The 27,595-nt window shown below is 43.0% G+C and overlaps 1 protein-coding gene across 1 annotated transcript; it reads right to left on the bottom strand.

The window, feature by feature from the left end:
* Nucleotides 1-3,451: 3,451 nt before the first annotated feature.
* On the bottom strand, nt 3,452-5,471 carry LOC311117731 (NLR family CARD domain-containing protein 3-like; the record flags this gene model as incomplete). The annotated part of the gene is made up of 4 exons (XM_084192653.1): nt 5,079-5,471; nt 4,721-4,949; nt 3,508-4,232; nt 3,452-3,466 (listed from the first exon to the last, which is right to left on the bottom strand). The coding sequence occupies exons 2-4, from the start codon at nt 4,929-4,931 to the stop codon at nt 3,452-3,454; spliced, it is 951 nt and encodes a 316-aa protein (XP_084048779.1). The 5' UTR covers nt 4,932-4,949; nt 5,079-5,471.
* Nucleotides 5,472-27,595: the final 22,124 nt, after the last annotated feature.

Below are 27,595 nucleotides of genomic sequence, written 5' to 3'. Positions count from 1 at the left end.
AACTGCAAATGTATTCAACAAGTTTGTAGAATCACAAGCTTGATGTAATCACTGCAGGTAAGGATTATGGGACCAAATACTTAATTTATGACTACTTTAATACAATATAAGTGAATATGTCCAAATTATTAAGACTTTTTCAAATGGGAGCACTAGACACATAAAGTGATTTCATTTCTAAACAGTAACAAAGATATGTATGAAAATATCCTCAAATAAAAGGTGACATTCTGTACTGTCGCCTAATATGAAACATTCTATCTCAAATCCAAAATGCTGGAGCATAGCACCAAATGTAAAACTGTAAGCTTCACTCTCCAAACACATATGGTGTGGACTATGTGTGCCTGGTAATCACATGTGGATCTGGTGAACAGTTATCACTTGTTGACCAACTACAGGAATACTGACCTCAGAGTCTCCAGTTTACAGTGGGGATTCCCCAGGACAGCAGAGAGCAGCTTCACTCCTGAATCCTTCAGGTCATTGTTACTCAGATCCAGCTCTCTCAGGTGTGAGGGGTTTGACTTCAGAGCTGAGACCAGAGAAGCACAGCCTTCCTCTGTGACTAGACAGCCTGACAGCCTGCAAAGAGTCAAATCATATTAAAACCACACTGCTATTCTTTGGTGGGGAAGATATTGGCAGTATATTTTTCAACATTTTCAGTTAAATCAGTGTCCTGAAACCTGCTCTATCTATTCATAAATGGATGTTTCATTATTAGAAATGACAAATTATCAAAGTATTGCTTGTAGAGAGAAAAATGTATAGTACAAATATTTGAGTAGACTGACCAGAGCAGTTTAAAAAGCAGTATCAGTCAAAAGACAGACAGTGAGGTATCAGATTTAGATTGTATTGAGTATACAGTCCACACCATCTCTATTTTGACAGTGAAGATAACATTTTAAATGTGGCTCTGTACTCCAGCATTGTGGATTTGAGATCAAATGTTTCATATGAGGTGACAGTATATAATGTCACCTTTTATTTTAGGGTATTTTAATACATATCTGTTTCACCATTTAGAAATGAAAGCACTTTATGTATCTATTCTCCCCATTTGACGAAGTCAAACGTATTCTGACCATTTCACTTATAGTGTATTAAAGTAGTCAAAAGTTTAGTATTTGGTCCCAAACTCGTTGCTTGCATTTGCAGTTTGTTTTGGTTGTGTTTTGGGTTATGTTTTGTCCAATAGTAACTGAATGGTGGATGATGATTGGAGTAATTTTCTGTCTAAGTGAGTAGATAACATGTTTCTAAACACTACTAAATTAATCCTGATGATGCCATGATTAATAAAAATCATGAATGAATCATGAATAATAATGAGTGAGAAAGTTACAGAGGCTACAACAAAACATGCTAACCTCTCACCATTACCAATAACAGAGGGGGTATGATCCTTGTTCCTCTGTAACTTTCTCATTCATCATCATTCACGATTCATTCATGATTATTCATAATCATGGTAGCATCCACATGAATGTAGAAGTGTTCAGAAACATCTTCTATTCTTACTGACAATACCAGTGAAGAGACTCCAAAATGACAGGACATTATTCACCATTCAGTTTCTATCAGGAAAAACATCATCCAAAACACAACCAAGACAAACTGCAAATGCTTTCAACAAGTTTGTAGAATCACAAGCTTGACGTAATCACTGTGGGTAAGGAATATGGGACCAAATACTAAACTTATGACTACTTTAAAACAATATAAGTGAATATGTCCAAATAATTAATACATATACAAATGGGAGTACTAGATACATAAAGTGCTTTCATTTCTAAACAGTAACACAGATATGTATGAAAATATCCTCAAATAAAAGGTGACATTCTGTACTGTTTTACCTAATATGAAACATTCTATCTGAAATCCAAAATGCTGGAGCATAGCACCAAATTTAAAACTGTAAGCTTCACTGTCCAAACACATATGGTGTGGACTATGTGTGCCTGGTAAACACATGTGGATCTGGTGAACAGTTATCACTTGTTGACCAACTAAAGGAATACTGACCTCAGAGTCTCCAGTTTACAGTGGGGATTCCCCAGTCCAGCAGAGAGCAGCTTCACTCCTGAATCCTTCAGGTCATTGTTACTCAGATCCAGCTCTCTCAGGTGTGAGGGGTTTGACTTCAGAGCTGAGACCAGAGAAGCACAGTTTTCCTCTGTGACTCCACAGCCTGACAGCCTGCAAAGAGATCATCATGATTTCACAAACACACTGTTAATTTAACACCAGTAGTGTAGAAGGACAATGGCAGATGCATTTGGTTTATTCTCTCAAACAACATATAGATTCATCTTCCGTCTCCTAGAATGGTATGGTCATATTGTTATACTAATGTGAACATCAATGCATTGATTCAATATGTTTTTCAATAATACATATATTTCTCTACTGAATATTTCTTCCTGATGATTAGTACTTAAATATACTTTTATTTACTCACAGAGCAGCTCTGGAGGCTTTGACCACTGGCAGCAGCCTCAGAACACCTTTCTCTGATCTGGAGTATTTCTTCAGGTCAAACACATCCAGCTCCTTTTCTGAAGTCAGCAACACAAAGACCAGAGCTGACCACTGTGCAGGTGACAGTTTGGCTTTTGAGAGACTTCCTGATCTCAGGTAGCTTTGGATCTCCTTCACTAGAGAATGGTCATTCAGTTCATTCAGACAGTGGAACAGATTGATGCACCTCTCTGGAGAGGGATTCTCCCTGATCTTCTCCTTGATGTACTTGACTGTTTCTTCATGGCTCTGTGAGCTGCTTCTTGTCTTTGTCAGTAGACCTCGTAAGTACTTCTGATTGGACTCCAGTGAGAGGCCCAGAAGGAAGCGGAGGAACAGGTCCAGGTTTCCTGTCTCACTTTGTAAGGCTTTATCCACAGCACTCTTGTAGACAGTAAGTTCAGTAACTTGCGGTTCGGCCATTAGATTCTCATTGTTGTTGATGAATGAGAGGAACACATATACAGCAGCCAGAAACTCCTGAATGCTCAGATGCACGAAGCAGTACACCTTGTCCTGGTACAGCCCACATTCCTCTTTAAAGAGCTGTGTGCACAATCCTGAGTACACTGAGGCTTCATTGACATCAATTCCAACCTCTTTCAGGTCTTCTTCATAGAAAATCAGATTGCCATTCACAAGCTGTTGAAAAGCCAGTTTTCCCAGTGACAGAACGCTCTCTTTATTCCAGTGTGGACCTGTCTCTTCTTTCCCAAGATACTTTTCATTCTTCTGTTTGGTATGAAACTCCACAAGGTGTGAGTACATCTCAGTCAGGGTCTTGGGCATCTCTTTTCTCTTATGTTTCAGCATTGGTTCAAGGACTATTGCAGAAATCCAACAGAAGACTGGAATGTGGCACATGATGTGGAGGCTCCTTGATTTCTTTATGTGTGAGATGATTCTGCTGGCCAGGTCCTCATCACTGAATCTCTTCCTAAAATACTCCTCTTTCTGTGGGTCATTGAACCCTCGTACCTCTGTCACCTGGTCAACACACACTGAAGGGATCTGATTGGCTGCTGCAGGTCGGGTAGTTATCCAGAGGAGAGCAGAGGGAAGCAGATTTCCCTTGATGAGATTTGTCGGCAGAACATCCACTGAGGTTGACTCTGTGACGTCAAAACAAATCTTGTTCTTCTGGAAGTCTAAGGGCAGTCGACACTCATCCAGACCATCAAAGATGAACAGAACTTTGTACTTGTCATAGTTGGAGATTCTTGATTCTTTGGTTTCCTTTGAGAAGTGATTGAGAAGTTCAATCAAAGTGTGTTTTTCCCCTTTCATCAAATTCAGCTCCCGAAAAGGGAATGAAAATACAAATTGGACATCCTGATTTGCTATTCCTTCAGCCCAGTCCAGAATGAACTTCTGCACAGAGACTGTTTTTCCAAAGCCAGCGACTCCCTTTGTCAGCACAGTTCTGATAAGTTTGTCTTGTCCAGTTAAGGGTTTGAAGATGTCGTTACATTTGATTGCAGTCTCTGGATTTGCTTGTTTCCTGGTTGTTGTCTCAATCTGCCTCAGCTCATGTTCATTATTGACCTCTCCTGTTCCACCCTCTGTGATGTAGAGCTCTGTGTAGATCTTATTGAGAAGTGTTGGGTTTCCTTGTTTAGCGATCCCCTCAAATACACATTGAAACTTCTTCTTTAGATTAGATTTGAGTTGACGTTGGCAAATCACAGCAAGCTCATCTGAATCTAGAAATAACACAGAGGATATTAATATTACGTCTGTTTTAATGCCTACATAATTCTAGAACTGTTATAACATTTTAAATTATAATACTTTATTCTCTTAACTGACTGTATAAATGTTTTCATAATGCATTACAGACTGGTGTGACTGATTATAGTAGTATTGATTGGTTCTCTCTCTCTCTCTCTCTCTCTCTCTCTCTCTCTCTCTCTCTCTCTCTCTCTCTCTCTCTCTCTCTCTCTCTCTCTCCTCTGTCTCTCCTCTTCTCTGTCTCTCTCTCTCTCTCTCTCTCTCTCTCTGTCTCTCTCTCTCTCTGTCTCTCTCTCTCTCTCTCAACACAACACATCCCTGCTGCTACTTGATGAGGTCACTAGGTGTTGTGTTAAGGCTGCTACAATATCATTGAGTTACACAGCTACTTTAGCTGTACTTTAGCTACAGCTTTTAAATGTTCTAAAACAGCATTCAACATGAGGCAGACAGCTCTTACTTTTCTCCAGTGTGTCAGCAAGCTCCTTCTGGTTCATTTTCCTCAGGACGTGCAGTGTGATCTTCAGAGCCCCCTCTCTGGCACTGCTCTCCTGCTTCTCATCTTCAGCATCCACCACTTCCTTATCCTGCTTCTGAATCTCAAAGCCTTCTGGGAGTTCTGGACTAAGAATCCTCTTGAACATCTTCAGCTCGTTCTTCACAAATGTCATAATATTCTCTTCAAGCAACTGAAATAAATCAAGTAAATAAGTTAAGCAAGAGACTAAATGCTTTCTCATTAACATATTAATGAATGATTGACAGATCAACTTTACTTGAGGTAAACCAAAACAAATGTACATAACAGGACCACATACACTGAATATGGAGGCCAGGTCTGTTTGATGACTCTGGGAAGACTGACCACTGAGAATCTCTCACTCTGATCTCTCCTGTTGGTTTCTGTGGACAAAACATGACATTACATTTCCTCATCCAGGGAGTGCACACACACACACACACACACACACACACACACACACACACACACACACACACACACACACACACACACACACACACACACACACACACACACACACACACACACACAGGGAGGGAATGTTGTGTTAATATTGTTTCAGGACTATGAGAATGGAAAAAAGGTTTAGCCTATGGATTTTGAAAACAACAAAAAGAAATGGTAAAATGGGAGAGGAGAAATGACTAGAGACAGTGTTGTTTAACTCACTGACCATGACCCATGAGTTCTTCTTACCTTTGTTCAGTAGAAAAGTCTCCCTCTCTAAACTCTATAGGTAGAAGCATAGACCAGTCACTCTTCATGGACACACAGCTGGGTACAGGGGAGGCTGGTCTCTCCTGCTTGATTGGACTTCAACACAACAGAGACAAACATTACGTCTCTCATCTACTCTGAGCTCAGATGGGGAAACAAGAGTTTCATTCCAAAACGCTATATATCCATTTTCAGAAATGTTGGTGAATTAGATTTTATTGTTTAAAGAAATTATGAAAGAGATTGGTGTGTTTTTTCACTATCTAATCATGGCATGGGGTTGTTCAATGACAGACATGTATTTGTTTAAAATCTATCACTTGATGGTGTCATTTCAGAGATGTGTTTTTTTTGCATATGCTATATATCTGCCTCACTCTCAGAGAAATAAGTAGTACTGCTAGGTTTTACACAGTAATAATATATCTGCCTCACTCTCTGAGAAATAAGTAGTACTGCTAGGTTTTACACAGTAGTAATATATATCTGCCCCACTCTCTGAGAAATAAGTAGTACTGCTAGGTTTTACACAGTAGTAATATATATAGCTGCCTCACTCTCTGAGAAATAAGTAGTACTGCTAGGTTTTACACAGTAGTAATATATATCTGCCTCACTCTCTGAGAAATAAGTAGTACTGCTAGGTTTTACACAGCAGTAATATATATCAGCCTCACTCTCTGAGAAATAAGTAGTACTGCTAGGTTTTACATAGTAGTAATATATATTTGCCTCACTCTCAGAGAAATAAGTAGTACTGCTAGGTTTTACACAGTAGTAATATATATCTGCCTTAATCTCTGAGAAATAAGTAGTACTGCTAGGTTTTACACAGTAGTAATATATTTCTGCCTCACTCTCTGAGAAATAAGTAGTACTGCTAGGTTTTACACAGTAATAATATATATATCTGCCTCACTCTCTGAGAAATAAGTAGTACTGCTAGGTTTTACACAGTAGTAATATATATCTGCCTCACTCTCTGAGAAATAAGTAGTACTGCTAGGTTTTACACAGTAGTAATATATATTTGCCTCACTCTCAGAGAAATAAGTAGTACTGCTAGGCTTTACACAGTAGTAATATATATCTTCCTCACTCTCTGAGAAATAAGTAGTACTGCTAGGTTTTACACAGTTGTAATATATATCTGCCTCACTCTCTGAGAAATAAGTAGTACTGCTAGGTTTTACACAGTAATAATATATATCTTCCTCAATCTCAGAGAAATAAGTAGTACTGCTAGGTTTTACACAGTAATAATATATATCGGCCTCACTCTCAGAGAAATAAGTAGTACTGCTAGGTTTTACACAGTAGTAATATATATATGCCTCACTCTCAGAGAAATAAGTAGTACTGCTAGGTTTTACACAGTAGTAATATATATCTGCCTCACTCTCAGAGAAATAAGTAGTACTGCTAGGTTTTACACAGTAGTAATATATAGCTGCCTCACTCTCAGAGAAATAAGTAGTACTGCTAGGTTTTACACAGTAGTAATATATATATTTGCCTCACTCTCAGAGAAATAAGTAGTACTGCTAGGTTTTACACAGTAATAATATATATCTGCCTCACTCTCAGAGAAATAAGTAGTACTGCTAGGTTTTACACAGTAGTAATATATAGCTGCCTCACTCTCAGAGAAATAAGTAGTACTGCTAGGTTTTACACAGTAGTAATATATATCTGCCTCACTCTCAGATAAATAAGTAGTACTGCTAGGTTTTACACAGTAATAATATATCTGCCTCACTCTCAGAGAAATAAGTAGTACTGCTAGGTTTTACACAGTAGTAATATATTTCTGCCTCACTCTCAGATAAATAAGTAGTACTGTTAGGTTTTACACAGTCAAATGTGGTCGACCGGCTCGATTTGATGTTATGTAGTAAAATTTGAAATGTTTATTTTTTTACATTGGATAAAAGTAGAGACTCAGCTAGAAAAAAGGTATATCATACACTACAGTTAAGGAACAATGGGAAAGTAATTCTGCTTTGAAAGATGATAAACTTGTAACCTCAATTTTGAGAAAATGGTCTTTGAATGTTTTGGTTCACCTACTGGAGAGCTCTTCTTTATCTACAGTGGTGTTACTTTGGCAGATAATGTCACCCATCTAAATAAATAGTTTTTAAATATATATAGTTAACTAAATGTATGGTGTTTTTGGTTTATGTCAGTTTCATTGTTTGTTATACTATAAATGGTTATTTTATGGTTGTAAGTGGTAAAATTAACTAGAAAATGTCATATTTTGCAATTCTGAGTAATTACTACTTTAGTAAGGATATACTTTATTCAGTACTACTGCAGTTGTTAAATAATTCCAATAGATGGGAGCGTAAGACCACGAATGACATTTCAGAAGGTTAGTTTAGTTTTCTCCCTGGATACACCACCACTCCCCCTCACAGGAAAACTCCTGCACACGCTTTTTACTGTCCCTTTCCACACTGCTAACGCAAGAGGAACGACTGAAAAAGCATTTAACAGATTACTGTGAAATAATATAATGATGATTCATGTTTATTATTAGCTGTTTTTATGCTCATGTTTTGAAATTATACTTCATTACTGTAACGATTATCAATAAGCCTGAACATTAATTTAGTCACCTCTGGTCGAGAAAAACGTATCTTCCTGGTACAGTCATTGTCAGATTCATCAACCAGCAGCGAGCACTCTGCCTTCTAGCACAAGCGAGGGGCATGTTGAGGTACATTTGCTAACCACGAGGGTTGCACGATCTAATTTATTGGCGGGCTGGAAGATGCACTCTTGTCTTATCTATTCCTTGGTTGTTTAATCGTAATATTAGATATTTAAAAATGAATGTATATTAGGGTTGAGGTTGGAGCATCTGACTAGTGATTATTTACCCGGGGTTCAACACCTGCTATAGTCACTATTTAATTGCTCTTCCAAAAGCATCACAGGCCTAATACGAGATATATAGCTAACTAAAGTAATGAGTGACCATTTCAGAAAATCATGGGACATATAGTATTTGGTTGCATGCTATTTTATGTCAATCATATTGCTGCTTGTAGTCTATAACTGATGCTTTGTGGTCTTATGCCACCATGTATTGGAAATATTTAGCTATTAAAAGTTATTAATTCACGTACAGACATTGGTGAGGGAGCTGAGAAATAAAGTGTATTAGATCACGCCAATTGCTGGACTCACACAGAGGTTACTAGGTCACCCAATTCAAAACACATTTGAAAAATAAAACAAATGTGTCTTATTTATCAAGTGTTCTGTCTTGCTATTATACATATAATAAAATAACAACAAAATAATCAAAACACTATTTAATACTATAATTGTATTTACTAAGATAATATTATTAATAAAATAGTTTCTATAAGTGTTCTAGGCTACCCTACCCTAGAATTAGGGGTTAGTGTTACGGCTAAAATAGGTATAAGTAGGGTAAGAGTTTCTGTATAGCACTTTGTGACATCTGCTGGTGTAAAAAAGGGCTTTATAAATACATTTGATTGATTGTTAGGTTTAGGGTTTTTATGGCAAAAAACAGTATGGGTTTATAGCACTCTTGCGCCTCCCTTTGGCCATCTGTGGGTACTACATTCATTCATTTTAAATTTACATTTTACATATTTAGCAAACGCTCTTATCCAGAGCGACTTACAGTTATTGAGTGCATACATTTTCATACTGGCCCCCCGTGGGAAACGAACCCACAACCCTGGCGTTGCAAGCACCATGCTGTACCAACTGAGCTATATGACACTTGCTAGGCTCATAATCTGAGGTAGCAACTGCGTCAGATCTACAAATCCATTAGCTAGACCACCTGATTAGACAACAATCACCCCATTATACCCATTTGGTTTGCAACTCAGTGAACCTGCGCAGCATTCGCTCAATTTGATGCCTACGAACGAAGATTTCGATGCATATCAAATTACCCAGCAGCCATTTAGAAACAACAAGTCATCAGAAAAATTGTTATTTCTTAATTAAAAAAAGTATTCTGGCTGTTTAAATCTGCCACATCTTGAAAAAGAGGACAGGGACATGCGTTTTGTTTAAATTGTACACTTTTTTCTTAAAACAAATATGTTTAACCATGACCAGAAAATGTTTAACGTTTGATGGCTTTGCGCCAGACAACACCTCATAGAATGTGGCTCACCACAACATGTACTCAGGTTAACAGTGAGCGCGCTCACCAAGTAACCATAACCTTGTTAATAATAAGTTACCTGAGATAAACCTACAGTAGAACTAATAGGAGCTTGCAGGGTAAAAATGCCCAAACATAAGGCCTGTTTTTTCGCAATTACTTCATAACCAGGGACAGAAGGTAATATTATGAAACTGGGCTCCATGGCGGATGCAATGAACTAATTTGATCAGAAATAAACGTTGTAAAAAATGTCACTTGAGGCGCCCCGAAAAATAATATTCAAAAGTTCAGTCCTTGGACACAGAGGGGTTAAACACAAAAGTTACCGTCCATCTAGTGAAGAGAGGAGAAATGGACAGAGGGATGGTAGGTAGCCAGCATCCGTCAACGAGAGAGGGAGAAGCCCTCCACGGTATTTAACAGGTGGAAGAAACAACCCGGGAGCTGTCGTAGTAAATATATTTGTCGTAGTGAATATAAAATGTAATAGATTGATCTGAGTAATATGTTGTGTAAGATGTTGTGCAAGACCTATTTAGGTCAGGAGCTTGTTTTCAATAACAGCGTACTGTTCTGTGTCATGTGTCTGATACTAACAGCGTACTGTTCTGTGCATAAACTGTTGAGTAGCAAACAAAGGACAAAGGAGAACACCATTGTCACCAAATGGCCTAATCTTAAAGGAGTGTGATAACAGGATAATCAGTTCCTCCTCGGCCCCCACTTGTTGCTTCTCAAGAGTTCTTTGACACACAAACCTTTCATTTGCACGCACACTCATTCTCAACCCCCCTCTACTGGTCGGGTGCCAAGGGCAGAGGACTCTGCCGTGCACCAATGGGGCATCTGCTCTGGACAGAGCAGACCCGCCTCCTACGCCTCGGGAACCAATCAAGGGACTAGAAGAAGGACCCCTCCTTTTGTGTTACATTGTATAAAGTAATGCTGTAAACTCTGTTTAAGGATCCTTCTCAGCTGACACTAATAGAGTGCTATATGATTAGGTCCATGCATGTTAATTAGCAGGATCCCATGCATGTTAGCTAACAGTAACAGATATCTCTGTGTTTAATAAACTGCCTTTTGCTTAAGCATATTCCTCTCTGTCTAGCGTCGTTGGTTTGTACTTCCTCTCCTGTATGGTTACACCAACAGAGCTCCATCGGTCCACAAGAAAAGCAGGCAGCCGGTGATGATGTAGTGGTAGCTAGCTTAGCTAGCTGTACCGACTAGCTTGGCTAGCTAGCAGGTCGTTCGTCTGTCCCTCGAGGATGATGACGAATCCGGTGAACCACAAGATGAAACAAGGATAGCGAGTGAAAAGGATCTGGCTACACTCATACTGTCACTGACCATTACGCAAAAAAGCTAATTGAACAATAAACTTCGGCGTCTCAACACTGTAACAAACTCTGTCGTTGTTCCCCAACATCACCTCAGTCCACTCAGCGCGTAACTGAACAATATGCTTGGCGCCAAACCGTCCGTGGACGCGGGCAGTTCTGGGCGTGGACGCGGACAGTTCTGTACGTGGACGCGGACAGTTCTGTACGTGGACGCGGGCAGTTCCAGAACGCGGACATGAGCAGAGCAACACAATACATTTACATTTTAATCACTTAGCAGACGCTCTTATCCAGAGCGACTTACAGTTAGTGAGTGCATACATAACCCAGTCTTTATACTGGCTTACATTAGTAATATTCATTTATTTATTTTTATATGTAAAACAAACATTCAAAGTTTTTTAATAACAAAGTGTCTCAGAGTAGAACATTGGTCGTATAAGTGCTGAGAAGAAAGACATTTTACTCTTATGGGTATAAATTAAAGCTATGCATGAAGCCTCTAGTCCCACCTAGTCGGTAGATATTTAGTACACCTCATGAGCTGTCCTAACCAGTTAAGAATTAACAGCAGGTGTCTTGATAATACTATATAATAATGCAGTGAGTCAGTGGTTCCTGCGCCACATGTAATTGCTTTGGAGTAGTTTAAATAATGTTTCTATATTTCTATATGATCAATCCATAAATAATATAGACCTACATGCAACAGTTTCTCTTCAGCTTTTGACAATGATTTCTGTATAATAATGATGTATAATAAATGTTGGTGATTCAATAGCCTAGTTAATCATTACATGTCTTTTAACACACTATCTATGTTTTGCTCAGTCTGGCAGTTACCCAGAACTATCATAGGCTCTCTCTCTTGTGGCTGCTGCTGATGACAACTGCATGTATGTTATCATAATAATGATGTCTGCATAACATGTTGTCTTCATTTTGGCAGATTAACTCATGCTTATTTCTGAATATTAACTCAGGTTTTCGCCCAGGGGCAAATGAGTTGGAGCTGTGGCAGGCGTTGGACCTGTGGCCGAAAAGTGTCCAGTTTGAATCCCGGGCCGGGCACTGGAAAGAACGGACGGAATTGATCTGACCCCTGGAGGGCTGCTGGGTCCACGTCCTCAAAACAATCACCTTTCGTTGGGCCCTTGAGCAAGGCCCTTAACCCCACAACATGCTCTCTATCCAGGGGCGCTGCACTGCAGCTTGAACCTGTGCTGGTCTCAACTGTATGTGTGAGGTCTGCTGTTTGGGGGGGTTATGAACGGAGCAGAAAATACATTTTTGTTGTTTGCTGGAACTAATGGACAAAGTTGTACTGTATTGTAATGTATTGTATTGTAAAGAAGTCAGCCAGAGTTGGGCCATCGTTCGAACAAAGAGATGCCTCCCTGGCCACCAGTGTGTTTGAATATAACGAAGATAAATTCTACCCCCCATACAATACTTTCATACACAGTAATTACTTTTTTTATATATATAATAATAATAATTAATTATACACATTACATTTTGGATAGATAGTACTCAGACATCTATAGTGTTTACAGTAATGACTATTACCGATCATGATCTTTTTTAATCCCACCCCTCTGCTACTCTCAGCCCCGCCCACCTATCTCCGTAGAACATCCTCTTTTGATTTCCACCTGCCATATTTTTTTCAGCTGCGCTGTGATGTCATACATGCATTTTTAACCTTTCTAGTCGCATAGTATCCACAGACTGTAAGTTAAAGATCAATATTTTTCATAAGAGTATTGTTCTATTGTTGATTGACTGACTATGGCTTTCCAAACCCCCAGCACTGCTATTTCTAAGGATAATTTTTAATGAATATTGGGATTTTTCAACCATTCCTATTTTCCTATAAATTATATTCTTAGCTAAAAATATTCCTATTTAATAGTAGTAGCCATAATTCATAAATGACACCATGCAGGGTTCTATATGGAGCCATTTTGGTTCAGGGAAGAAGAACCTCTAGAGTTCTGATCAAAGAACCCTATAAAAGGTTTCTATATAGAACCTTTAGTGGTTCCATATATTAAGCAAGTGATAGAACCCTTGTTGTTTAAAACAGGAGTGAAGAGTGTGTTGATTTGACGGTAATATTGTAAAAATTCCGCTTGTAACAACGATCAGAATTAGTAAAAACAATAAGGTTCTGCATGACAACATATTAGACAATAACTAAGAGTAGGCTAAATGATTGTCATGCAAAACTTCTATAGATGTGTGTGTGTATGATGGTAAAGATGTGTCTGTGTGTGTGTGTGTGTGTGTGTGTGTGTGTGTGTGTGTGTGTGGGTGTGTGTGTGTGTGTGTGTGTGTGCTGGTGAGACATCCACATATCACAGTCAAATATACAGGATACAAACATTTCATTCCAGCTATATAGCGTTTTGCTTAACAAAAATTAATACGCAAAAATCTATTAATTAAAATCTTAGAACAACAATATTTTACACGCACATGAAGGTACCCATAAGCAATCATTTCTGATGTAAAATAACAAACGTGAAAACGTGAAAAAAATGTGGATATATAACGTTTTAGAAATAAACTCCTTATAAATTCTTAAACAACATTTTTATCTCACCTCTTAGCTTTGGTGTCATGTCCCCCAGAGAGACTCATTTTAGAGGTAGAGCCCCCCTCCTCTCTCTCTCCAGAGAGACTCATTTTAGAGGCAGGGCCCCCCTCCTCTCTCTCTCCAGAGAGACTCATTTTAGAGGCAGGGACCCCCTCCTCTCTCTCCCCAGAGAGACTCATTTTAGAGGCAGGGCCCCCCTCCTCTCTCTCCCCAGAGAGACTCATTTTAGAGCACTGACCCCTAAACAGAGATCCAACAGTTTGGTTGTGGTTAACACAGTGACAACTAATTATTGAAGGTCAATTGTTCTATTTTATTCATTATCTCTTAGAAATAAAACATTTACTAACAGACACGTCCAAACAGTCAGGTGATTTAATGCAATCACATCAACACATAGTTTAGTGAGCAGGTAGCTTAGTGGGTAAGAGCATTATGCCAGTAACCGAAAGGTCGCTGGTTCTAATCCCCGAGCCGACTAGGTGAAAAATCTGTCGATGTGCTCTTAAGCAAGGCACTTAACCCTAATTGCTCATGTAAGTCGCTCTGGATAAGAGCGTCTGCTAAATGACTAAAATGTAAAATGTCATGACTGATATTGTTAACCTTTTCTCCATGTAGTGGAACTAATAGTAATAATAATAATAATGGGGGATTGATGGAAGTTACAATCTATCTGAAATATTAAAGCTGATCTAAAACTAAAATAAAATAAAAATGATAATAATGTCTCACTTTCTCTTGTAATAATTCCACTCATTCTAGTGTGTTGCTTTGTTCAACAGGTCTGCTATAATTATGATATTATTGAATTTAATTCATAATATCAATGTTAAGAAAAGTACGTTCAGGTTTCATACCAAATTACACAGGAAGTAGGAGCTCATTGTAATTTTGAAAACAACAAATGTTCTGATATTTTGAAAGATGATTTAGAACTATGATACATCAACATTTGTACAAATTGTAAAATAACCACGATATACGAATCCTATAATACGAGATATGAACAATATGTTTTTGAATTTGACTTGCCTACGCCCAGTTAGCGCCATTTTGTATGATTGAACTGTCACGTACCTGTCCCAGGTGAAATGGACTGTTAGATCTGAGTGTTTTACTGTCATTCTCTATACTATAATAACACCATATATTTAATTTCCCTACACACTTTACAATAATCCCTTGGAAGATTCTTACCTTGTAGCCTGAATTCACAACCAGAACATGTCAAGTCATTGAGATATTTTCCGTTCTGCTGAGAGAGCACCTTCCTGATGACAAGTGGCTCTGTATCTGTGTTCTAGGTACAGTTGATCTTTGGATGCAATAATATCTGGTCAAAGTCTAGTGGCACAACACCATAGTATAGCATTAACAGAACAGTAGTTTAACCTTTGGCCAGTAAAGGCCATGGCATACTTTAAAATGTTGAATCATTATGATGGATCCAGTTTCAACATACAGTGGGGAGAACAAGTATTTGATACACTGCCGATTTTGCAGGTTTTCCTACTTACAAAGCATGTAGAGGTCTGTCATTTTTATCATAGGTACACTTCAACTGTGAGAGACGGAATCTAAAACAAAAATCCAAAAAATTAAATGGTATGATTTTTAAATAATTAATTTGCATTTTATTGCATGACATAAGTATTTGATCACCTACCAACCAGTAAGAATTCCGGCTCTCACAGACCTGTTAGTTTTTCTTTAAGAAGCCCTCCTGTTCTCCACTCATTACCTGTATTAACTGCACCTGTTTGAACTCGTTACCTGTATAAAAGACACCTGTCCACACACTCAATCAAACAAACTCCAACCTCTCCACAATGGCCAAGACCAGAGAGCTGTGTAAGGACATCAGGGATAAAATTGTAGACCTGCACAAGGCTGGGATGGGCTACAGGACAATAGGCAAGCAGCTTGGTGAGAAGGCAACAACTGTTGGCGCAATTATTAGAAAATGGAAGAAGTTCAAGATGATGGTCCATCATCCTCGGTCTGGTGCTCCATGCAAGATCTCACCTCGTGGGGCATCAATGATCATGAGGAAGGTGAGGGATCAGCCCAGAACTACACGGCAGGACATGGTCAATGACCTGAAGAGAGCTGGGACCACAGTCTCAAAGAAAACCATTAGTACACACTACACCGTCATGGATTAAAATCCTGCAGTGCACGCAAGGTCCCCCTGCTCAAGCCAGTGCATGTCCAGGCCCGTCTGAAGTTTGCCAATGACTATCTGGATGATCCAGAGGAGGAATGGGAGAAGGTCATGTGGTCTGATGAGACAAAAATAGAGCTTTTTGGTCTAAACTCCACTCGCCGTGTTTGGAGGAAGAAGAAGGATGAGTACAACTCCAAGAACACCATCCCAACCGTGAAGCATGGAGGTGGAAACATAATTATTTGGGGATGCTTTTCTGCAAAGGGGACAGGACGACTGCACCGTATTGAGGGGAGGATGGATGGGGCCATGTATCGCGAGATCTTGGCCAACAACCTCCTTCCCTCAGTAAGAGCGTTGAAGATGGGTCGTGGCTGGGTCTTCCAGCATGACAACAACCCGAAACACACAGGCAAGGCAACTAAGGAGTGGCACCGTAAGAAGCATCTCAAGGTCCTGGAGTGGCCTAGCCAGTCTCCAGACCTGAACCCAATAGAAAATCTTTGGAGGGAGCTGAAAGTCCGTATTGCCCAGCGACAGCCCCGAAACCTGAAGGATCTAGAGAAGGTCTGTATGGAGGAGTGGGCCAAAATCCCTGCAGCAGTGTGTGCAAACCTGGTCAAGACCTACAGGAAACGTATGATCTCTGTAATTGCAAACAAAGGTTTCTGTACCAAATATTAAGTTCTGCTTTTCTGATGTATCAAATACTTATGTCATGCAATAAAATGCAAATTAATTACTTAAAAATCATACAATGTGATTTTCTGGATTTTTGTTTTAGATTCCGTCTCTCGCAGTTGAAGTGTACTTATGATAAAAATTACAGACCTCTACATGCTTTGTAAGTAGGAAAACCTGCAATATCGGCAGTGTATCAAATACTTGTTCTCCTCACTGTATCTCTAACTTTGAACCATAAAATGGGGTCCCAAATTATTGACTCGCTTGATAAAGATGAGTAAAAATGACTGTATAAAATAAATAATTCAAATACTGAGCTATATTGTATGGCAAAAAAAAAGGAAATTAAATGATTTTATACAATTGCTAAGAGAAATTGCTCAGAGAAAGATTTTGTTTAACAAAAAATAAAAAAATTCTCAAAAAGGTAGGGGTCAAATTTGACACTCCCTTTCAATACCTCCCTTGTGAGGATAACGGCACTGAGCCTTTATCTAAAATGTTTTATGAGTTGGAGAACACTTTGGGAGTGATTTTAGACCATTCCTCCATTCAGAATCCTTCCAAATGACCAACTACAGGAAGGTAAAGGTACAACTAAACACACAATAAAGAAACAAATCTCCCTAACTGACGGGAGGCTTGAATCTTAGTCATTTACCCACCGGCCTCTTACTGCTATCCCAATGTATACATTCTACCAACATCATACATAAATAATCCCTGGTAGGATCCTTACTACTATCCCAATGTATACATTCTACCAACATCATACATAAATAATCCCTGGTAGGATCCTTACTACCATCCCAATGTATACATTCTACCAACATCATACATCAATAATCCCTGGTAGGATCCTTACTACTATCCCAATGTATACATTCTACCAACATCATACATAAATAATCCCTGGTAGGATCCTTACTACTATCCCAATGTATACATTCTACCAACATCATACATCAATAATCCCTGGTAGGATCCTTACTACTATCCCAATGTATACATTCTACCAACATCATACATGAATAATCCCTGGTAGGATCCTTACTACTATCCCAATGTATACATTCTACCAACATCATACATAAATAATCCCTGGTAGGATCCTTACTACTATCCCAATGTATACATTCTACCAACATCATACATAAATAATCCCTGGTAGGATCCTTACTACTATCCCAATGTATACATTCTACCAACATCATACATAAATAATCCCTGGTAGGATCCTTACTACCATCCCAATGTATACATTCTACCAACATCATACATCAATAATCCCTGGTAGGATCCTTACTACTATCCCAATGTATACATTCTACCAACATCATACATCAATAATCCCTGGTAGGATCCTTACTACTATCCCAATGTATACATTCTACCAACATCATACATAAATAATCCCTGGTAGGATCCTTACTACTATCCCAATGTATACATTCTACCAACATCATACATCAATAATCCCTGGTAGGATCCTTACTACTATCCCAATGTATACATTCTACCAACATCATACATCAATAATCCCTGGTAGGATCCTTACTACTATCCCAATGTATACATTCTACCAACATCATACATAAATAATCCCTGGTAGGATCTTTACCTTGCAGCCTGAATAAAAAATTAAAATTAAAATAAAACATCTGATTGGTCACATACACATATTTAGCAGATGTTATTGCGGGTGTAGCGAAATGCTCCAACAGTGCAGTAATATCTAACATTTCACAACAATACACATACATCTAAATGTCGCAGTGGCATTGACTAAAATACAGTAGAATAGAATATAATACAGTATATACATATGAGATGAGGAACGGCGTATGTAAACATTATTAAAGTGACCAGTGATTCCATGTCTATGTATATAGGGCAGTAGCCTCTAAGGTGCAGGGTTGAGTAACCGGGTGGTAGCCGGCTAGTGATGGCTATTTAACAGTCTGATGGCCTTGAGATAGAAGCTGTTTTTCAGTCTCTCGGTCCCAGCTTTGATGCACCTGTACTGACCTCGCCTTCTGTATGATAGCAGGGTCAACAGGCTGTGTCTCGGGTGCTTGATGTCCTTGATTATCTTTTTGGCCTTCCTGTGACATCGGGTGCTGTAGGTGTCCTGGAGGGCAGGCAGTGTGCCCCCGGTGATGCGTTGGGCAGACCGCACCACCCTCTGGAGAGCCCTGCGGTTGTGGGTGGTGCAGTTGCCGTACCAGGCGGTGATACAGCCCAACAGGATGCTCTCAATTGTGCATCTGTAAAAGTTTGTGAGGGTTTTAGGTGCCAAGCCAAATTTATTCAGCCTCGCTGTTGCGCCTTCTTCACCACACTGTCTGTGTGGGTGGACAATTTCAGATCGTCAGTGATGCGTACGCTGAGGAACTTGAAGCTTTCCACCTTCTCCACTGTGGTCCCATTGATGTGGATAGGGGGGTGCTCCCTCTGCTGTTTCCTGAAGTCCACGATCAGCTCCTTCATTTTTTTGACGTTGAGGGAGAGGTTAATTTCCTGGCACTACTCCGCCAGAGCCCTCACCTCCTCCCTGTAGGCTGTCTCGTCATTGTTGGTAATCAAGCCTACTACTGTTGTGTCGTCTGCAAACTTGATGATTGTGTTGGAGGCGTGTTTGGCCATGCAGTCATGGGTGAACAGGGAGTACAGGAGGGGGCTGAGCACGCTCCCTTGTGGGGATCAGCGAAGTGGAGGGTGTTGTTTCCTACCTTCACAACCTGCGGGCGGCCCGTCAGGAAGTCCAGGACCCAGTTGCACAGGACGGGGTTCAGACCCAGGGCCTCAAGCTTAATGATGAGCTTGGAGGGTACTATGGTGTTGAATGCTGAGCTATAGTCAATGAACAGCATTCTTACATAGGTATTCCTCTTGTCCAGATGGGATAGGGCAGTGTGCAGTGTGATGGAGATTGCATCGTCTGTGGACCTATTGGGGCGGTAAGCAAATTGAAGTGGGTCTAGGGTGTCAGGTAAGGTAGAGGTGATATGATCCTTGACTAGCCTCTCAAAGGACTTCATGATGACAGAAGTGAGTGTTGAAGCACCTTTGGCAGTGTTTACAGCCTCGGTTCTTCTTGGGTATGACGCTACAAGCTTGGCACACCTGTATTTAGGGAGTTTCTTCCATTCTTCTCTGCAGATCCTCTTAAGATCTGTCAGGTTGGATGGGGAGCGTCGCTGCACAGCTATTTTCAGGTCTCTCCAGAGATGTTCAATCGGGTTCAAGTCCGGGCTCTGGCTGGCCCACTAAAGGACATTCAGAGTCTTGTCCCGAAGCCACTCCTGTGTTTTCTTAGCTGTGTGCTTAGGGTCGTTGTTCTGTTGGAAGTTGAACCTTCACCCCTGTCTGAGGTCCTGAGTGCGCTGGAGCAGGTTTTCATCAAGGATCTCTCTGTACTTTGCTCCTTTCATCTTTCCCTCGATCCTGACTAGTCTCCCAGTCCCTGCAGCTGAAAAACATCCCCACAGCATGATGCTGCCACCACCATGCTTCACCGTAGGGATGGTGCCAGGTTTCCTCCAGACGTGATGCTTGGCATTCAGGCCAAAGAGTTAAATCTTGGTTTCATCAGACCAGAGAATCATGTTGCTCATGGTCTGAGAGTCCTTTAGGTGCCTTTTGGCAAACTCCAAGGGGGCTGTCATGTGCCTTTTACTGAGGAGTGGCTTCCGTCTGGCCACTCTACCATAAAGACCTGATTGGTTGAGGGCTGTAGAGATGGTTGGCCTTCTGGAAGGTTCTCCCATCTACACAGAGGAAGTCTGGAGCTCTGTCAGAGTGACCATTGGGTTCTTGGTCACCACCCTGTCCCAGGCCCTTCTCCCCCAATTGCTCTAGGAAGAGTGTTGGTGGTTCCAAACTTCTTCCATTTAAGAATGATGGAGGCCACTGTGTTCTTGGGGACATTCAATGCTGCAGAAATGTTTTGGTACCGTTCCCCAGATCTGTGCCTCGACAAAATCCTGTTTCGGAGCTCTACGGACAATTTCTTCGACCTCATGGCTTGGTTTTTGCTCTGACATGCACTGTCAACTATGGGACCGTATATAGACCGGTGTGTGCCTTTCCAAATCATGTCCAATCAATTGAATTTACCATAGGTGGACTCCAAGTTGTAAAGACATCTCAAGGATGATCAATGGAAACAGGATGCACCGGAGCTCAATTTCGAGTCTCATAGCAAAGGGTCTGAATACTTATGTAAATAAGGTATTTCAGATTTTTATTTTTAACACATTTGCAACAAAAAAAGAATGGGTGTAGATTGATGAAGAAAAAAAAAAAAATGTAATCCATTGTAGAATAAGGCTGTAACGTAACAACATGTGGAACAAGTCAAGGGGTTTGAAAACTTTCCGAATGCACTGTATGTCTGTTATAAAAAGATGTTCTGCATTTTTTACACAACAATCAACTATTCTAGTTGTTCAGGCTCTGGTCTTGTCCCATCTTGATTACTGTCCGGTAATATGGTCGTCGGCAGCAAAGAAAGACCTAGCAAAGCTGCAGCACAAAACTGGTTTTATCACACCTGTTAGGCTAGTGCCTAGTTGTGTGGTCGTGTGCGGCAAATTTCAGATGGTCCAGAACAGAGCAGCACGTATTGCACTTAGATGGTCCAGAACAGAGCAGCACGTATTGCACTTAGATGGTCCAGAACAGAGCAGCACGTATTGCACTTAGATGGTCCAGAACAGAGCAGCACGTATTGCACTTAGATGGTCCAGAACAGAGCAGCACGTATTGCACTTAGATGGTCCAGAACAGAGCAGCACGTATTGCACTTAGATGGTCCAGAACAGAGCAGCACGTATTGCACTTAGATGGTCCAGAACAGAGCAGCACGTATTGCACTTAGATGTACACGGTGAGCGAATGTCAGCGACATGCATGTCAATCTCTCCTAGCTCACTATTGGTCTTTGTGCGAGGTGTTGAAGGTACCGAACTGCCTGTTCTAGCAGTTTGGACACTCATCGGTACACAAGACATTGAACCAGAGGTCTCTTCACAGTCCCCAGGTCCAGAACAGAGGCTGGGAAACACAGTATTAGACTACATGGAACTCTCCGCCACATCAGGTAACTCAAGCCAGCAATAAAACCAGATTCAAAAACCAGATAAAATAAATAAATAAAAAAAGAGTACCCAGCTGTCAGAGACTCCAACCAGACCCAGAGAGTAGAGTCTCCAGTACCCAGCTGTCAGAGACTCCAACCAGACCCAGAGAGTAGAGTCTCCAGTACCCAGCTGTCAGAGACTCCAACCAGACCCAGAGAGTAGAGTAGAGTCTCCAGTACCCAGCTGTCAGAGACTCCAACCAGACCCAGAGAGTAGAGTCTCCAGTACCCAGCTGTCAGAGACTCCAACCAGACCCAGAGAGTAGAGTCTCCAGTACCCAGCTGTCAGAGACTCCAACCAGACCCAGAGAGTAGAGTCTCCAGTACCCAGCTGTCAGAGACTCCAACCAGACCCAGACAGTAGAGTCTCCAGTACCCAGCTGTCAGAGACTCCAACCAGACCCAGAGAGTAGAGTCTCCAGTACCCAGCTGTCAGAGACTCCAACCAGACCCAGAGAGTAGAGTCTCCAGTACCCAGCTGTCAGAGACTCCAACCAGACCCAGAGAGTAGAGTCTCCAGTACCCAGCTGTCAGAGACTCCAACCAGACCCAGAGAGTAGAGTCTCCAGTACCCAGCTGTCAGAGACTCCAACCAGACCCAGAGAGTAGAGTCTCCAGTACCCAGCTGTCAGAGACTCCAACCAGACCCAGAGAGTAGAGTCTCCAGTACCCAGCTGTCAGAGACTCCAACCAGACCCAGAGAGTAGAGTCTCTAGTACCCAGCTGTCTCTATGAAGAGTGACTGGTCCATGGACAATCTCCACATTTTATCAGCAGAACGACGCCATTTGATCAAAGGTAATATTACTTTTATTGTTCAGAGGGTTTTGAGTTCACTTCCTGAACCGAACTTGAAACAGGATACTTTTATCCTCATTGAAATGGGCATTTTGTTTTTCCCCTTTTGTGTAAAATGCTAAATCCCTACTATAACTATGGCAACGAGGACCAGATATACTGAATTACTGTGTTGTTGAGTCTCTACAGCTGAACAACTCTTTCCATAATGGAGGACCAGATATACTGAATTACTGTGTTGATGTGTCTCTACAGCTGAACAACTCTTTCCATGATGGAGGACCAGATATACTGAATTACTGTGTTGATGTGTCTCTACAGCTGAACAACTCTTTCCATAATGGAGGACCAGATATACTGAATTACTGTGTCCTGTGCTCTCCTCCCCCAACAACGAGCCATATGGAGTGGCTTAGTGTCCTGTTCTCTCCTCCCCCCAACAACGAGTCATATGGAGTGGCTTAGTGTCCTGTTCTCTCCTCCCCACAACAACGAGCCATATGGAGTGGCTTAGTGTCCTGTTCTCTCCTCCCCCAACAACGAGCCATATGGAGTGGCTTAGTGTCCTGTTCTCTCCTCCCCCCAACAACGAGCCATATGGAGTGGCTTAGTGTCCGGTTCTCTCCTCCCCCAACAACGAGTCATATGGAGTGGCTTAGTGTCCTGTTCTCTCCTCCCCCCAACAACGAGCCATATGGAGTGGATTAGTGTCCTGTTCTCTCCCCCCAACAACGAGTCATATGGAGTGGCTTAGTGTCCTGTTCTCTCCTCCCCCCAACAACGAGCCATATGGAGTGGCTTAGTGTCCTGTTCTCTCCTCCACCAACAACGAGCCATATGGAGTGGCTTAGTGTCCTGTTCTCTCCTCCCCCCAACAACGAGCCATATGGAGTGGCTTAGTGTCCTGTTCTCTCCCCCCAACAACGAGCCATATGGAGTGGCTTAGTGTCCTGTTCTCTCCTCCCACCAACAACGAGCCATATGGAGTGGCTTAGTGTCCTGTTCTCTCCCCCCAACAACGAGTCATATGGAGTGGCTTAGTGTCCTGTTCTCTCCGCCCACCAACAACGAGCCATATGGAGTGGCTTAGTGTCCTGTTCTCTCCTCCCCCCAACAACGAGCCATATGGAGTGGCTTAGTGTCCTGTTCTCTCCTCCCCCCAACAACGAGCCATATGGAGTGGCTTAGTGTCCTGTTCTCTCCTCCCCCCAACAACGAGCCATATGGAGTGGCTTAGTGTCCTGTTCTCTCCTCCCCCAACAACGAGCCATATGGAGTGGCTTAGTGTCCTGTTCTCTCCTCCCCCCAACAACGAGCCATAGCTGGAGTGGCTTAGTGTCCTGTTCTCTCCTCCCCCAACAACGAGCCATAGCTGGAGTGGCTTAGTGTCCTGTTCTCTCCTCCCCCAACAACGAGCCATAGCTGGAGTGGCTTAGTGTCCTGTTTTCTCCTCCCCCCAACAACGAGCCATATGGAGTGGCTTAGTGTCCTGCTCTCTCCTCCCCCCAAAAACGAGCCATATGGAGTGCCTTAGTGTCCTGTTCTCTCCTCCCCCCAACAACGAGCCATATGGAGTGGCTTAGTGTCCTGTTCTCTGCTCCCCCCAACAACGAGCCATATGGAGTGGCTTAGTGTCCTGTTCTCTCCTCCCCCCAACAACGAGCCATATGGAGTGGCTTAGTGTCCTGTTCTCTCCTCCCCCCAACAACGAGCCATATGGAGTGGCTTAGTGTCCTGTTCTCTCCTCCCCCAACAACGAGCCATATGGAGTGGCTTAGTGTCCTGTTCTCTCCTCCCCCCAACAACGAGCCATAGCTGGAGTGGCTTAGTGTCCTGTTCTCTCCTCCCCCAACAACGAGCCATAGCTGGAGTGGCTTAGTGTCCTGTTCTCTCCTCCCCCAACAACGAGCCATAGATGGAATGGCTTAGTGTCCTGTTCTCTCCTCCCCCAACAAAGAGCCATAGCTGGAGTGGCTTAGTGTCCTGTTTTCTCCTCCCCCCAACAACGAGCCATATGGAGTGGCTTAGTGTCCTGCTCTCTCCTCCCCCCAAAAACGAGCCATATGGAGTGCCTTAGTGTCCTGTTCTCTCCTCCCCCCAACAACGAGCCATATGGAGTGGCTTAGTGTCCTGTTCTCTGCTCCCCCCAACAACGAGCCATATGGAGTGGCTTAGTGTCCTGTTCTCTCCTCCCCCCAACAACGAGCCATATGGAGTGGCTTAGTGTCCTGTTCTCTCCTCCCCCAACAACGAGCCATATGGAGTGGCTTAGTGTCCTGTTCTCTCCTCCCCCCAACAACGAGCCATAGCTGGAGTGGCTTAGTGTCCTGTTCTCTCCTCCCCCAACAACGAGCCATATGGAGTGGCTTAGTGTCCTGTTCTCTCCTCCCCCCAACAACGAGCCATATGGAGTGGCTTAGTGTCCGGTTCTCTCCTCCCCCAACAACGAGTCATATGGAGTGGCTTAGTGTCCTGTTCTCTCCTCCCCCCAACAACGAGCCATATGGAGTGGATTAGTGTCCTGTTCTCTCCTCCCCCCAACAACGAGACATATGGAGTGGCTTAGTGTCCTGTTCTCTCCTCCCCCCAACAACGAGCCATAGCTGGAGTGGCTTAGTGTCCTGTTCTCTCCTCCCCCAACAACGAGCCATAGCTGGAGTGGCTTAGTGTCCTGTTCTCTCCTCCCCCAACAACGAGCCATAGCTGGAGTGGCTTAGTGTCCTGTTTTCTCCTCCCCCCAACAACGAGCCATATGGAGTGGCTTAGTGTCCTGCTCTCTCCTCCCCCCAAAAACGAGCCATATGGAGTGCCTTAGTGTCCTGTTCTCTCCTCCCCCCAACAACGAGCCATATGGAGTGGCTTAGTGTCCTGTTCTCTGCTCCCCCCAACAACGAGCCATATGGAGTGGCTTAGTGTCCTGTTCTCTCCTCCCCCCAACAACGAGCCATATGGAGTGGCTTAGTGTCCTGTTCTCTCCTCCCCCCAACAACGAGCCATATGGAGTGGCTTAGTGTCCTGTTCTCTCCTCCCCCAACAACGAGCCATATGGAGTGGCTTAGTGTCCTGTTCTCTCCTCCCCCCAACAACGAGCCATAGCTGGAGTGGCTTAGTGTCCTGTTCTCTCCTCCCCCAACAACGAGCCATATGGAGTGGCTTAGTGTCCTGTTCTCTCCTCCCCCCAACAACGAGCCATAGCTGGAGTGGCTTAGTGTCCTGTTCTCTCCTCCCCCAACAACGAGCCATAGCTGGAGTGGCTTAGTGTCCTGTTCTCTCCTCCCCCAACAACGAGCCATAGATGGAATGGCTTAGTGTCCTGTTCTCTCCTCCCCCAACAACGAGCCATATGGAGTGGCTTAGTGTCCTGTTCTCTCCTCCCCCAACAACAAGCCATATGGAGTGGCTTAGTGTCCTGTTCTCTCCCCCCTTCCCAACAACGAGCCATATGGAGTGGCTTAGTGTCCTGTTTTCTCCTCCCCCAACAACGAGCCATATGGAGTGCCTTAGGGTTCTGTTCTCTCCTCCCCCAACAACGAGCCATATGGAGTGGCTTAGTGTCCTGTTCTCTCCCCCCAACAACGAGTCATATGGAGTGGCTTAGTGTCCTGTTCTCTCCTCCCCCCAACAACGAGCCATATGGAGTGGCTTAGTGTCCTGTTCTCTCCTCCCCCCAACAACGAGCCATATGGAGTGGCTTAGTGTCCTGTTCTCTCCTCCCCCCAACAACGAGCCATAGCCGGAGTGGCTTAGTGTCCTGTTCTCTCCTCCCCCAACAACGAGACATAGCTGGAGTGGCTTAGTGTCCTGTTCTCTCCTCCCCCCAACAACGAGCCATATGGAGTGGCTTAGTTTCCTGTTCTCCCCCCCCCCCCCCCCCCCCCCCAACAATGAGTCATATGGAGTGGCTTAGTGTCCTGTTCTCTCCTCCCCCAACAACGAGCCATATGGAGTGGCTTAGTGTCCTGTTCTCTCCCCCCAACAACGAGTCATATGGAGTGGCTTAGTGTCCTGTTCTCTCCTCCCCAACAACGAGTCATATGGAGTGGATTAGTGTCCTGTTCTCTCCTCCCCCCAACAACGAGTCATATGGAGTGGATTAGTGTCTTGTTCTCTCCTCCCCCCAACAACGAGTCATATGGAGTGGCTTAGTGTCCTGTTCTCTCCCCCCAACAACGAGTCATATGGAGTGGCTTAGTGTCCTGTTCTCTCCTCCCCCCAACAACGAGTCATATGGAGTGGCTTAGTGTCCTGTTCTCTCCTCCCCCCAACAACGAGCCATAGCTGGAGTGGCTTAGTGTCCTGTTCTCTCCTCCCCCAACAACGAGCCATATGGAGTGGCTTAGTGTCCTGTTCTCTCCCCCCCCCCAACAACGAACCATATGGAGTGGCTTAGTGTCCTGTTTTCTCCTCCCCCCAACAACGAGCCATATGGAGTGGCTTAGTGTTCTGTTCTCTCCTCCCCCAACAACGAGCCATATGGAGTGGCTTAGTGTCCTGTTCTCTCCCCCCAACAACGAGTCATATGGAGTGGCTTATTGTCCTGTTCTCTCCTCCCAACAACGACTCATATGGAGTGGCTTAGTGTCCTGTTCTCTCCTCCCCCCAACAACGAGCCATATGGAGTGGCTTAGTGTCCTGTTCTCTCCTCCCCCCAACAACGAGCCATAGCTGGAGTGGCTTAGTGTCCTGTTCTCTCCTCCCCCAACAACGAGACATAGCTGGAGTGGCTTAGTGTCCTGTTCTCTCCTCCCCCCAACAACGAGCCATATGGAGTGGCTTAGTGTCCTGTTCTCCCCCCCCCCCCCCCCCCCCAACAACGAGTCATATGGAGTGGCTTAGTGTCCTGTTCTCTCCTCCCCCAACAACGAGCCATATGGAGTGGCTTAGTGTCCTGTTCTCTCCCCCCAACAACGAGTCATATGGAGTGGCTTAGTGTCCTGTTCTCTCCTCCCCAACAACGAGTCATATGGAGTGGCTTAGTGTCCTGTTCTCTCCTCCCCCCAACAACGAGTCATATGGAGTGGATTAGTGTCCTGTTCTCTCCTCCCCCCAACAACGAGTCATATGGAGTGGCTTAGTGTCCTGTTCTCTCCCCCCAACAACGAGTCATATGGAGTGGCTTAGTGTCCTGTTCTCTCCTCCCCCCAACAACGAGCCATATGGAGTGGCTTAGTGTCCTGTTCTCTC

The sequence above is a fragment of the Coregonus lavaretus genome (assembly GCF_964263955.1).
Source record: "Coregonus lavaretus genome assembly, contig: HAP1_SCAFFOLD_492, whole genome shotgun sequence".
NCBI classification, from domain to species: Eukaryota; Metazoa; Chordata; class Actinopteri; order Salmoniformes; family Salmonidae; genus Coregonus; species Coregonus lavaretus.
This window is presented reverse-complemented; position numbering and strand designations above follow the sequence as displayed.